This window comes from Cajanus cajan, chromosome 6, assembly GCF_000230855.2.
Source record: "Cajanus cajan strain Asha chromosome 6, NIPB_CcT2T_4, whole genome shotgun sequence".
Lineage (NCBI taxonomy): Eukaryota > Viridiplantae > Streptophyta > Magnoliopsida > Fabales > Fabaceae > Cajanus > Cajanus cajan.
In genome coordinates, this window is record NC_138522.1 from 56,359,814 (window position 1) to 56,373,175 (window position 13,362).

At 33.2% G+C, this 13,362-nt stretch overlaps 2 protein-coding genes across 3 annotated transcripts; one reads left to right on the forward strand and one right to left on the reverse strand.

Annotated features, from left to right (window-relative positions):
- The first annotated feature begins 4,435 nt into the window (after nt 1–4,435).
- Nucleotides 4,436–5,836, forward strand: LOC109795718 (rhicadhesin receptor). The gene is made up of 2 exons (XM_020355233.3): nt 4,436–4,687; nt 5,118–5,836. The coding sequence occupies exons 1-2, from the start codon at nt 4,579–4,581 to the stop codon at nt 5,660–5,662; spliced, it is 654 nt and encodes a 217-aa protein (XP_020210822.1). The 5' UTR covers nt 4,436–4,578; the 3' UTR covers nt 5,663–5,836.
- Nucleotides 5,837–6,775: 939 nt separating this feature from the next.
- On the reverse strand, nt 6,776–13,362 carry LOC109795716 (phytochrome A-2). 2 transcript variants are annotated; one of them, XM_020355231.3, is made up of 5 exons: nt 12,541–13,357; nt 9,812–11,896; nt 8,601–9,417; nt 7,843–8,133; nt 6,776–7,282 (listed from the first exon to the last, which is right to left on the reverse strand). In XM_020355231.3, the coding sequence occupies exons 2-5, from the start codon at nt 11,883–11,885 to the stop codon at nt 7,072–7,074; spliced, it is 3,393 nt and encodes a 1,130-aa protein (XP_020210820.1). In that variant the 5' UTR covers nt 11,886–11,896; nt 12,541–13,357; the 3' UTR covers nt 6,776–7,071. The 2 variants fall into 2 exon arrangements, with proteins under 2 accessions (XP_020210820.1, XP_020210821.1); XM_020355232.3 differs by having other exon boundaries at nt 6,995–7,253; nt 12,541–13,362.

The window sequence follows — 13,362 nt, forward strand, 5'->3', positions numbered from 1 at the left end:
TAATTTAGACATTTTATATATATTTTTTTAAAAAGGGAATGTATTTATACGAGAGTGGAGGTGTGTTTATCATCAGCCCTCTTTTCCTATCATTAAGCCCAGCTCGGATGGATTCTATTGGGCTAGGCCCAAATATATTTTGACCAATTATCTGTAACCCCAACGCAACCAATCCCTTGAATTAAAGACCGCTTATTATATTCAGATTATGATATTTTTTAATATTATATGTCCATTTTATAATATATATATATATAAACAGAAATCTAATAGCCTTTCTGCATCTACATCAACTTTTATTTATTTTATTTATTTTATTTGGTTTGTAAATAGGAGGCACCCTACCCTACTCTGGTGTGGGGGGTATCTGATTAACGGCATGTGAGCCAAAGAAAATTTAACAACCAAGTGGAAACCCAAAAGCCGAGAGTGGTTTGGTCTAGTTCTCGTATTATTTTGGACTTTACAGCATTTTTTTCTTACTTCTAAAAAGCAGTTTTTCTGGGCCCAATTTATGGAGTGGTTGGTCTACTTCTCGTTTTCTGACAAGTTATTCTTTGGTGTACCTTGTATCCTACATTACAAGCAGGACAAATCCAGGGTATTTAGATAGGAGTACGATAATGCTATCATATACATCGAATTAAACAATATTTTTCTCAAAATTAAAGGATATATTTAGTTTTCTAAACTATTTTAATTAATATTTATCTTTTAAATAACATTGATTACTCTAATGGAATATACTAAAATAATTTACATTGATTAAATCTACTTTTAACATTTTACAAGTATTTATAAATGCCCGTAAATCATACTACTTACTTGCTAGTTATGATGTGATCAACAAAAGAAGTTTTAACAGTATTGATTGGTTGGGAATAAAAAATGTAGGAATTTATTTTTCTTGTTACATGTATTATCTAATTTTAATTTTTCATATTAGAGACTGATCTCACTCGATCGTAATATTGTTACTGTTGTTTATTTGATTAGTTTTTGTACATAATAAAAATTGATGATGAATTTGTTTAAATAAAATCAATTATTTTATTTTTCAATAATTGTTCAAAACTAATTTTTATTAATTTCAACATTAAACCACTCGAATTTAATGTTTTTCTCATCTTTACAATTTAGGATGTGTTTAAAACCCTATTTAAATGGTGCTGAATAGAAATTTTGCACATTTCAATGCACAAATGCTGAGCTAATAAGAATATTGAATGGAGTTAAATGTATTTGTGAGCTAATAAGAATATTGAGTTGAGTTAAATGTAAATTTGGTTAGATTAAACCGAAAATTAATACATATTAATCCAAAAGTGAAAATTACTTCGGTTACTATTAAATTATATTTATTTTGTTACATCTAACTCTACAAGTGAAAGAGAAATAAGAGGAAGAATTCTATATGAAATAAATAATACTATAATAAGAGAAGAGTAAAATAACAAGCGTCAATTCACCCCAATCAAATACAATGTAAAAAGAATGCATATTATATTGTTTGGTTAGATGAGCAAGGAGGGCAAATGGTTCCCCTTCTTGACGTGGTAAGCTTCCTATTCCTACTTGCTATTGCTAGCTTCTCTCATCCATAAGGAAAGTAATGATGTCATCTTCAAAAGTCCGGAATATTTAATTTAGTAGGTCAAGGAAATAGAGCAAATGAGATAAACATACACCCATCAATTTATATATATATATAAATTATATATGCCCACAATAGATAGTATTAAAGTGTTTTATAACGTCCTGCAAAGTAATTAAATCCTTTTATTCTCAGTTTTTTTTCCCTTCATATTTTATATGTTTTTATGTGAACTTATATTAGGATGAGATAAAAATTTTGTAATTCTAATTGATAATTGACTTTAATTTTATATAAAGTCGTGTTTTATCTAAATATAAACTATTTTTGTAAAAAAAAAATATTTTTAGATTCTTCAATGATTATTCTTTATGTTGTTTTCTCTGTAATTATATATTGTTGAGTTTTTTCTGTATTTATTTTCGATTATGCAAAATGATGGAGTTAATTTCAATCTATATCTAGTTGGGTTTTATTGAATCCTTGTGTCTTAACTTGATGGCTTAGTCATTAACATGGTACGAAGGAAAAGTGAATTAGAAAGAGAGAAAAGAGAAATAATAGTAATAGATGTGTAATTAGGGTAGGTTTGAATTTGGAGGATGGTTTGTGTCTCTATCTTCCCTTAGCAGAGACTCAAGTATTCCCACGTCCCCACAGGCACAGCACCTAACGTGTACCATTAATTCTTTTCTTTACATGCAAGATCATAGATGCCATGCCCCTCTCTTTTTATATTTCAGGAACCAAAGTCTTTCAGACGATCCATTCATGTTTCACAATCTTATCATTTAGCCCCTTCATCCACTCTTTCTGCTATCATCGATCGATGCTTCTGTATATGCGTTTCTGGATAACCTTTTAATATTCAAAACGATTCAAGTGCTACTTGTTTTATTCAGTGTTTCATTACCAAGTACCAACCATATGTCAACGTCTACCATCTCAACCCAAACCACTTAATTACTACAATATTATATAAGTTCAAAAATATTAATCTTTTTATATATGTATTACGTACAATTATTATACAATAGTTTTTCTTTTGGTGGATGTCATGGTTAACAAGTTTCGATGTCTGTTACCATAATTTAATAATATGCATAAATATGTACTCATTTACCAATTATCACGTAATTTAATAACACATATATTTGTTAATATTACATGCTAAGTCTGAGGGATTAATTTATTTTATTCGAACGATGTATCCTTTCTATTGATTTTCTAAAATACAGTTCTAGTTTTGTAATGACAGATAAAAAAATCAATTGATATGAAAATAGTTATATTTAATGAATATAATAATAGAGTATTATCAAAGTTATATATATATATATATATATATATATATATATATATATATATATATATATAATATTTACTAAATAAAAAATAATTTATATAAAAAATTACTTTGTTTTAAAATTGTAATAATGAATTAAAATATGTTTTTATTCCCTCAAATTTAAGATAAATTTATTTTAGTTTCTCAAATTTAAAATTATTTTTTTAGATTTTGTAATTTTTAAAAAATATTGTTTTAGTTCTTTTATTTAAATATTGTTAGAAAATTTGTTAAATATTATCACATAAAATCTATATACCGCGGGTATTTTTATTAATGAAAATATCACATTAAATCCTATTGATGTTGCATAATTATTTCAATCTGTCATAGATATGTTATTAGTGATTTGAGAGATTAAAAAATAATTTTTAAAAATTACAAGGATAAAAGTAATTATTTTAAATTTTAGAGATCAAAAATACATTTATCTTAAATTTAAGAGTCTAAAAACATATTTAAACATATAATAATTAATATATACAATAAATAATAATATAAATATGTTTTAAGTCCTTAAAAATATAACACTATCTTTTTTTAGTTCTTCCAAACAAAAAGAAAAATGATCGTCACTAGATCCTTGACATTTTTTACTATTTTTTAAAAAAATTTATTATTAAAAATTTATTTAGATATAAATTTAAAAATATTTTTAAATTTTTTTACCGAAAAGTATTCTTGATTTTCAATAGAGAAGTTTTAAAAAACGTTTCAACCTTATATCCATTCATGCTTTAACTCTAGTTAGTTTAGTGTAGACATGGTTAACAAAATAAAAATATTAAAATAATTTTAAATTGAGATAATTAGATTATTTCTGGAGCATAATTTAATTAAGTAATACATTTATTATTTGATATAAATAAGATAATTATGCATAATTTTTTAATTTTGAATGTATTAATGGATATTGAATATAGTATGATGACAAATGTGATATTTTGAATTGATATGAAAAGTAATTATTTAATAAATATTTAATAACTTTAAATTTATTAAATTTAATTATATATAATATTTAATAAATATGCAAATAATATTATATAAGGAAGAAATCAGTTTAATTTTTAATTTTTGAAATAGTAAATTATATTTAATAAATAAATAAAAAGCAATATTTTTTTGTTCTGGGAGATGATCTATAATAGAGAATGAAATTAGGGCCATATGAGGCGGGTGATATCGTAGAAGACGGAATGGAAATGGAATAGTCTTCTCGTCATGAGCAAGTAATGTAAGCATCTCATTTAAAGTAAACGCCATCTCAATTAAACTATCATTTTAGAAAATAACTTATGCAGATGAAATTGCAATAGTGGGGTCATAACACATGGCTTACAAAAGGCCCAAACCAAAACACAGGTCTGTTTCTTTGTTTTATGGCATGTTGCATGCGTTTACTCACACGCGCGCCATTTATTCAACCTATCATATCACTTGATACATAATACATGTTCTTATCTATCTAAGTTTTCTTCTCTATCTACTCTACCTCTTGTTATAAATACCGCAACCCCATCACCTCCTTCCAACTCATACAAACAATTCAAACATAATTTTCTTCTCTTTTGTCCACTTGTTGGCTTCTCCGCACTTTCATTCCCAACTTTTCTACATCCTACTGCAGCTTAACATGAAGCTGTTTCTGTTGACTCTTCCTTTGGTGTTGTTAATGTTAACCACCGCCACAGCATCAGATCCTGATCCTCTTCAAGACCTCTGTGTTGCAGACCCTGCCTCAGGTTCTCTTTTCTCTTTTCTCTTTTCTTGTCATCTTCTATTCACTTTTCTCCTCAATCATTACATTTCATTCTTTTTTTCCTTCCAACTCACCCTCTTACGCCTACCAACTACTTTAATTTTGCTTTTTAATCACTCAAAAGTTTAATCATATATGTATGGCTGTAAATGAAACACTGTCCTGACTCCTCTTCAATTAAAATAAACAACCCATCACCAAATCCCAGAAATCATTGCATATTTTTGTAGTACCAAACTTTTAATTCGTACATAATTAGTAGGCATGCAGTATCATTGTAAAAGTTCTAACCTTTAAACTAATCAGAAATCATACCTACATATATGTATCTATTGTCTTTTTTTTTTTTTTTTTTTTTTTTTTTTTTTTTGTGCAATTCTGATTGTGGTTGTGTTGTGATGGTAACATAACAGCTGTTAAAGTGAATGGATTCACCTGCAAAGATGCTTCCAAGGTGAATGCAAGTGATTTCTTCTCAGCCATATTAGCAAAACCTGGTGCCACAAACAACACCTATGGTTCCATAGTGACTGGAGCCAACGTTGAGAAAATCCCAGGATTGAACACCCTTGGTGTGTCTTTGTCACGCATTGACTATGCCCCAGGTGGCCTAAACCCACCTCACACGCACCCACGTGCCACAGAGATTGTGTTCGTGCTTGAAGGCACACTCGATGTGGGGTTCATCACCACAGGCAATGTGCTGATATCAAAGAGCATCACAAAGGGTGAGATATTTGTGTTCCCAAAAGGCCTAGTTCACTTCCAAAAGAACAATGGCTATGAACCTGCTACGGTCATTGCAGCCTTCAATAGCCAATTGCCAGGCACACAGTCCATTGCTCTCACCTTGTTTACAGCAACACCACCTGTTCCAGATAATGTTCTGACCAAGGCATTCCAGATTGATACCAAGGAGGTTGAGAAAATTAAGTCTAAGCTTGCACCAAAGAAATGATAATTCATGTATGTGGTTGTTAATTGTTATGTCTTTGTCTTTCTTCTTTTACCTTGCTACCTTTGTTGCTTTACAATTCTTGTTGGGAACTGATCATAAAGGATTTGGAATAAGAGCATTTGTTTGATAGTTGGAATTTGAAATGTGATGGTTGTGTCGGATGTTGACTTCTTACATATGCTCTACAACCTTGCATATTGTTCTCCCTTCAAAGTGTGAATCTATTATTTCTCATAATAATTATTTTTTTCATACAATAGATTAGGGATTGAGCTCCTTCACACAATATTTTTATATTTCACAATGTATTTTATATCACACTTCTTTTGTTTGTTGTGTAAAAATACAATTACTAAAAAAGTAATGTCATTTTAAAACAGTTAATGTTATCTCTCTCGTTTTTAATATTATAGTATCAGCAATCTATGTAAGTTATTTAAACCATGTGAACTATTTATTTATTACAGCAAATAAAATGGCAAACAGCCATAGTGGAAGGGGATATTGTATTGTTTAAGATCCGTTATCGCTTTCACTCCGCCAATTATCTTTGAAAAAGGAACAAAGCTGGTAACCAAAGTATGGGTCAGGGTTAATTATATACTATAAGGTCATAAACTAGCCATCCACATCCCTCTAGAAGGTGCAAATTACAAAATAATTAAACTATCTAATGTCAGAGTACCCACCCAAATTAATCTGCCATATTCCCTCGAGGCCAACTAATTTAATCTCATAGCTGTTCTCCGAATACAAAACCGATTTACTAAAAAAAAGGATAAAACCTTTTGTTGTTGTTTGTCAAGAGCCCTACTACAGTGATTTTATTATAAGGAAAATATATTTTTTAATACGAAGGATTAATAAAAACTTATTTATTTGATTTTAGAATATATTTTGAAAATAGAAATTGGACAATTCAAACATGGATCATCCCGCTAAAGCAAGCAAATGCTTCTTGTATAGGCTTAACGCTTAAGAGGATCTGGATTCTGGACTATCCAATTATGGATCATCCGAGAAACCAAGCAACTGGGCCTTTCAGGTTTTACACTTAAAATTGTTTCTCATATATGTAATTCAGAAGAAAATAAATCATAAAAAATTGAAACCTAAATCCAACAGGTAGAAAACAAATGTCATTTAACATGCTCCTAGTTTAGTTAGTTCCTATGTTTCATTTCGTTGCAAATGAAGCATAATTGCTGTAGCCTGTAGATGAGAACAGGTCAATAGAGTGTGTGAATAGTTAGTTATACATATCTACAACACCTTGCATGAAGGTACAGAAACGTGCCCAGAAAAAAAAGAAAGAAAAAATAGAGTTAAATATTGAACAAGGAATGCAAATTTGTCGCTTCCTTCACATTCTGATGTACAAAAAAGGTGGTTTGATTTTATTTCCAGTTTCAAGCCCTGGAATTATGGGCTACGGCAAGTTCAACAGTTAAGATGAAAGATGATTTTCCCGCTTCTCTTATATAACGTACGTCTCCATTCATCAGCTTTAGCAGTTTTCTGCTAATCAGCATGCTAATACCCTCTTCAGATTCATTTCCATCACGTCCAAACATCTGGTTCAGCAATGTTTCTGGAACCCCAAAACCATCATGTGTTATGCTGCAAAGAAGAACAAAGGCAAATTGCTTATATATAATCTCAAGACAGCATAGCAACTTTGTGTTCCTTGGAATGTTCTGCCCCACAACAGGAGTCTAGTCTAAAAAACGTCACAACATGCATAGTAATTTTCCACTTTGATTCTTTAAGGATGTGCTTGGGAGAGGGAAAATAATTGAAGAGAATGAAAAAAAAATAAGTGAGAATTGATTTAATAGAAAATAAAATAGAATTTGTAATTAATTAGAGTGAAATTAGATTAAAAATAAAAAAAATTAATATTTTAAAATTATTTTTTATAGTTAGATTTTTATGTATAAATAAATAATATATATAATTATCATTTTGTTTTTCTATTTATATTTACAAATAAAAGTTGAATAAATTTAAGAGTTATATTTATATTTTGAGTAAATTCCACAACAATCCTCCATCATAGAAGGTAACTTTTAATTGGTGGGATCCACTCACAATTCTACACAAATTCACTCAAATCCACTCTCCCAAGCACGGTGTAACTGAAGTTTCAAATGTAATCTGAGTTTGGAAGAGTTAATTACCTGAGTTCCAAATAAGCGAGATGGACTAGTTTCCCTAACTGCTGTTTGGTTAATGAGGCTGCTACAACAACCTGACCTCCGCTTGGTGTGAAATCGATGGAAATCGATAAAAAGTCAGCTAAGACCTGCTGAAGCCTGAGACTATCACCATATAAGGTTTCTGTTGTAATATGATCTTCAACATGGTTGACTACAGGGATACCCTTTGCATTACTCTTTGTCATCACTTGACTTAGGGAGGCAACCAAAACTTCATGCATAGTAAATTCAACCATCTCCAAATCCAGGTAACTGTTGAACAAACAGAAAATCAAGGTATGTATAAACTGAATCAAATTATGCAAGACAAAAGGGTGGCTAGTAGTACACAAAGATCTATGGTTTCGCTGAAAAAGAATGCTAGTTATAAAAAATCAGATTCCTGAAATTAAGGAGATACACAAAGTATTCACATAGAGTAGGACACAATGAACCTTTTCTAATATGGTTATTTTATGGTATTTGTTTGAGGGGATATTTTATGAAGGTTATTTTTATAAATTATTATCCCAATATTTTCTTTTATGACAGAAGACTAACAAAAGTCAAATTTTAACTGCTAAAGCATATTCAAATTTCTAGGCAAAATTATCATGACCTAGAATATTTGACTATAGTTTCTATATGACTCTAAAATCTAAATATTAGGTGTGGTTAAGAATAGGAGCACTTGTTAGAGGACTAAAAATTAGAAGTACGACATTAAAGAGATATCATACCCATCAATGATGCTGTCAAGATCTGAGTCATCCAGAATTTTACTGAGCTGGTGTTGACACCTAGTGCCCGTTTGCAGAAATTGATTTTGTTCAGCTCCCAACTCAGTACCCTCTAACAATTTTCGGGTGAATATAATCCCATATAGAGGATTCCGGATTTGCCTCTTCAAATAAGTTAAATCTTTCAGTCTCTTCAATGCAGTTTGTTCAGATAGGTGCTGAATGTGTAACGCCTGTTGCAGTTCTGGACTAGCTAATTGCAAGAAGCAGAATACCCCAGTAACTACGCCCTCTGCATCCAATTTCTTACTCACAGAAAGAAGACATTCTACATACTTCCCCTCACGAGTATAGAAACCAAAGGGAACCTTCTCTGTTTCCAAACCAGCCATGGCTTTGTTAAGTACAATGCTAAAATTAACAACAGCTTCTTGGTTCCTTAGACGACAAGAAGCTATTTGGGTCCCAAAAACCTCTCCTAAAAGCATTTTATCCATCACCTCTTCTCGTTTCCATCCAGTTAATTTTATCATAGCTGAGTTCCATTCACAACACCAGCCAAATTCATCTGTACCAAATATTGGAGGGATCAATGGATTTGGATTCTGTACAATTGCCTTGTAATCACCTTCAATTCGGGTGAATTTGTCCATCACTGTCTTCTGAGCAGTTATATCTTGTGCCACGAAACAAACACCCACAACATTGTCTTGAAGATCCCTGCTTGCACAAGCATTAACGACCAAGCTTATAGGACCAGAATCAATCTTCAAGTCATGTGTTTTGATCTCAAATTGGACATTTTTCTCTTCCTCACCTAATCACATTGTAGCACAACAGTTTAGTTGATTAAAAATATTGAAATCTGGGAAAAAGTATTTTTTTTTGTAATGTCTTATTCCTTTTAAAATTGAATAAAACTTGGAAGCAATTATTCTTCATTAACACACTATTTATGGAGGTTGTAGGGAACATGACATCCTCACATTTAAATAGTTATACTAGTTTCAAAGTTTCCTTATGAATGCCAAGACTTAAAAAAACATAAGGAGCTTGTTTGGATACGCTCAGAAGGGCTTTTCAGAGCTTTTTTTATTGGAAATAAAAGGGTTTTTTCTGACAGAGAAGTTATTAAAAGTTCCTTTAAACTTGCACCCAAACATGATAAAGATCTAGTATAAGAATAAGATGGGGAAATGAAAAAAGCATACCCTGGAGTGCCATGTCCAACATCTTCTTGACTCTATCTACAGAAAAATCCTCAACAAGCATGAGTAAATGCTTCCCAATAGCTTTCTCAACTGGAAGACCTGTCAACTCAGCAATTTTTGTATTCCATCCATTGACCATCCCATTAACATCAACTGCCAGAATTGGCACCGTTGCTGTTTCAATTAACCTCACCATCTCACTTGTCACTGCTTCCAGCTCTTGCATCCCTTCAATCTTCAAATCACCTAGTCTTGTATTGATAGCATATGTGCTTATCTCCATACTCTCTGTCTCTTTGAATGCATTTCTCAAAATTAACTGCAATGAATGAATGGCATCCATTTCATAGTCCTTCCAGGGCAAGCTCCTAGTCTTCACAACTTCAAGGAAAGCCTTGAATGATGATCTTGGATGCATCCTCCTACCATCATCCTTTTCACCAGGCTCATGCTTTGCACCACCCCATCGGATTTCAGCCGCAGTGCGAGACCGAAACCAGAACACTATATCTTTGGAAGCTATTCTGACAGCTGCCATTCCACAAGCAATATCACCAAGTGCAGCAGCCCCTGGGAAGCCTGCATCAGACAAGCTATCTGTACTCAAACCTGTGGAATCCCTATGGAACTCAGAGAGCCACAATGCTATCTCTCTTATCTGAGATTCACTTGGTGTTACCCCTAATCTCCATACCTTGTTTTTGTACAACAAGGCTGCTCCATCACACTTAACAAGATCCATTATGTTAGGACTCTGTGACACTATGCCTAGGGGCGCATCTCGCATCAGCATGTCACACAAGAGTGTTTGAGTCCTCAGGATGTTCTTCTCAACAATCTGATACTCTATCTCAAGTTCTTTGTTCACATGGATGGCAAATACTTGAGCCAGGAATTCACAAGCATACCTAAGAGGGAAAGGAACAAACCTGGGAGTAGTGTGATGGCAAACCACTAAACCCCAGAGTCTCTTTCTCTTCTGTGGCTGAACAGCATCAGAGCCACTATCCCCATCTTCATCATTGTCATTGACCACAACTGCCATAACCAAGGAAGCACTAGATTTCATATTCTCCATGTATTGCAAGTGGCAACTGTGAGCAGCCCTCAAGGTTGATCCACACAAGGTTAAATCAAATGGAATCTTTTTGTCCTGAAGCACCTTAACATGCTTTGCACGACAATCAACTATCATACGCACCTTATTCTTCATAAACAAAAAGCGTGTAACTTGGGGAATATCAGTGGCTGGGTAGTGCAACCCCAGATATGGCTCTAGGCCTGGCCTTTTCACCTCAGCAATCACTTCACCGTGATCATCATCATGAAATTTATAAGCCATTACCCTGTCATAGCCTGTGAGTTCAAAAACTTCTTGAACCATTGTGTCACACAGTGTTTCCAAGCTCCCACTAGGCAAAGATTGCAACCTAGTTATTGCTTTTGCTGCAAGCTTGTAGGATTGCAGGGCACCTGCTGCAGTCATGGGAACTTCATGAGGCTTGACAGGCTCAAAATCAATGATAACGCTTCCGGTAACACGATGGACAATTGCATAAAAGGGCTTCCCAGAGGTCTTGCAATGGACTAGAATGGGGTTAAGAAGTGAAACCTCTCCAAAACCTAGTGCCTTCTGAATAGCTGCAGCACTTGGGGCAGTGAAAATAGTTCTTATGTCAGTGCCAATGCCAAGGGCAGGGTGGTCTCCAACACTTGGCACAGCATGACTAACCATAGTGAGCATTTCAGGTGCATTCTCACTGTAAGCAATGACCTTACATGTTTTCTCATCTAATGCTAGCAAGCACCCAAATGGCTGGATAAGCTTGCTTTTCTGAATCTGATGAAGATAAGCAGTTGTTACTTTATCAGACCTTGGTTGATTGTCTCCACTGGCAGTGCCTGTACCAGGAGACAATCTCACAGAATTGGAGTAGTCAAAAGAGCTACCTGATTCCTCGAAAGTTGCATGCAGTTTTGCATCTAAAGTTGTCTGAGCAATAACCCTAGCACTGTGCCTTGATGATCTGCCAGAATTGTTGCTGGATGATTGGCTAGGCCTTGAGGAGGACATTGTCACCTCTACTGCACTTGGAATCACAGTCACCAAGTTAATCTCTTGCAAGAATGGAATCTGTTCTGATACATATGCAAAGCTACTATAGACCTAGTCAAATGTCATCAATCATCCTTAGTGTGATAATATTCAAGACAAAGTGAACTTTTCAACACATTGACAGAACTTTGAAATTCTTCTGTAAGTAATATGATGCTTAATGATCCAATCATATCCTATTTTACTACAAACTATATCCAAAGTTCAAATAACAATAATATTAAGAACCTTTTATCACTGGATGCATATGGTAAGAAATGATGACAATCCACCCAGCCCAGAGGAACTCATGCTATACACTTCACTCAGCAAAGCATAAAACTAGTTTTTTTTTTTTTTTTTTTTGCAATTTTCTTTTCTTTTTTCCCACTTTAATTTTCAGGAACAGTGATTGGTACGGAACCTCAATTGACCCGGAAACGACAGAAACAATATCCAGAGTACGGTTTACAAGAATTTTCCTTTCCAAAAAGGAGTACACACAGAAACATACATCAGAAACGTTAAGAAAAGCAAATTCATGTGGATAAGGGGTACTGGTAATCAAACCTACCCAAAAGAAGAAAGAATCAGCTAAATTGAGGAGAAAGAAAATGCAGAAAGAGAAACCCACCTTGCAAGGAAAATTCTGATTCCAACCAATGAACAGAGAGAAGGTTTTAACAGAAGCAGAAGCAGCTTGGGAATAAAAATCCCAGCTTGCCACTTTTTGTTACAGCTGCATCTATATGACTGATTGTGATGAAGCACAAAATCTTTGGGATTGGAACTCGGCAAAAGTTGAAACTTGAAAGTAGGAACCCCTCCAAGCTCACGACTTAGACAGAACAGAACTCAGCAGTTACAACTGAGACACAGTAGATACTGCCATGCCATAATAGCAATGATATAATAATTTAATACTACTCTCTCTCTCTCTCTTTCTTTATGGAGCTTACTTATATTTATTATTATTCAATCATTATAATAATATATTATAATATTGCTACTATTAAAGAATGGATTGGTTTCTAAATTGGTAAATACAGAATTGATGATTGCACCCAAAAATAGCAATACGCAGCTTTTACGGCTTCTGATCACGATCTGCATCATCACCACCTTCAACTCTGACTTTCCTTTTTGGGTACAAATTTAAGAGAGGAAAAATCCAAACTTATGTTGCTTAACAAATTCTAATGAAGGGTTATTACCGTGCTATGAGGAAACTTTTTCTGGGTCACTCATTTATTTCATTGGATAGCAATATCCATAGAAGAGGAAGCGTAGCGAATGGCAACAAGAAAAAGAGTTATGGGTGTCACGTGCAGCCCTCAAAGCTGGGAGGATAAAAAGTAACAGTAACAAAGCTATCCACATTGTGTTCCATTACAATTCATAACTCAGACGAACAATCAAACCATGAAATTTGGAAAGTACATACAGCGAATCATTA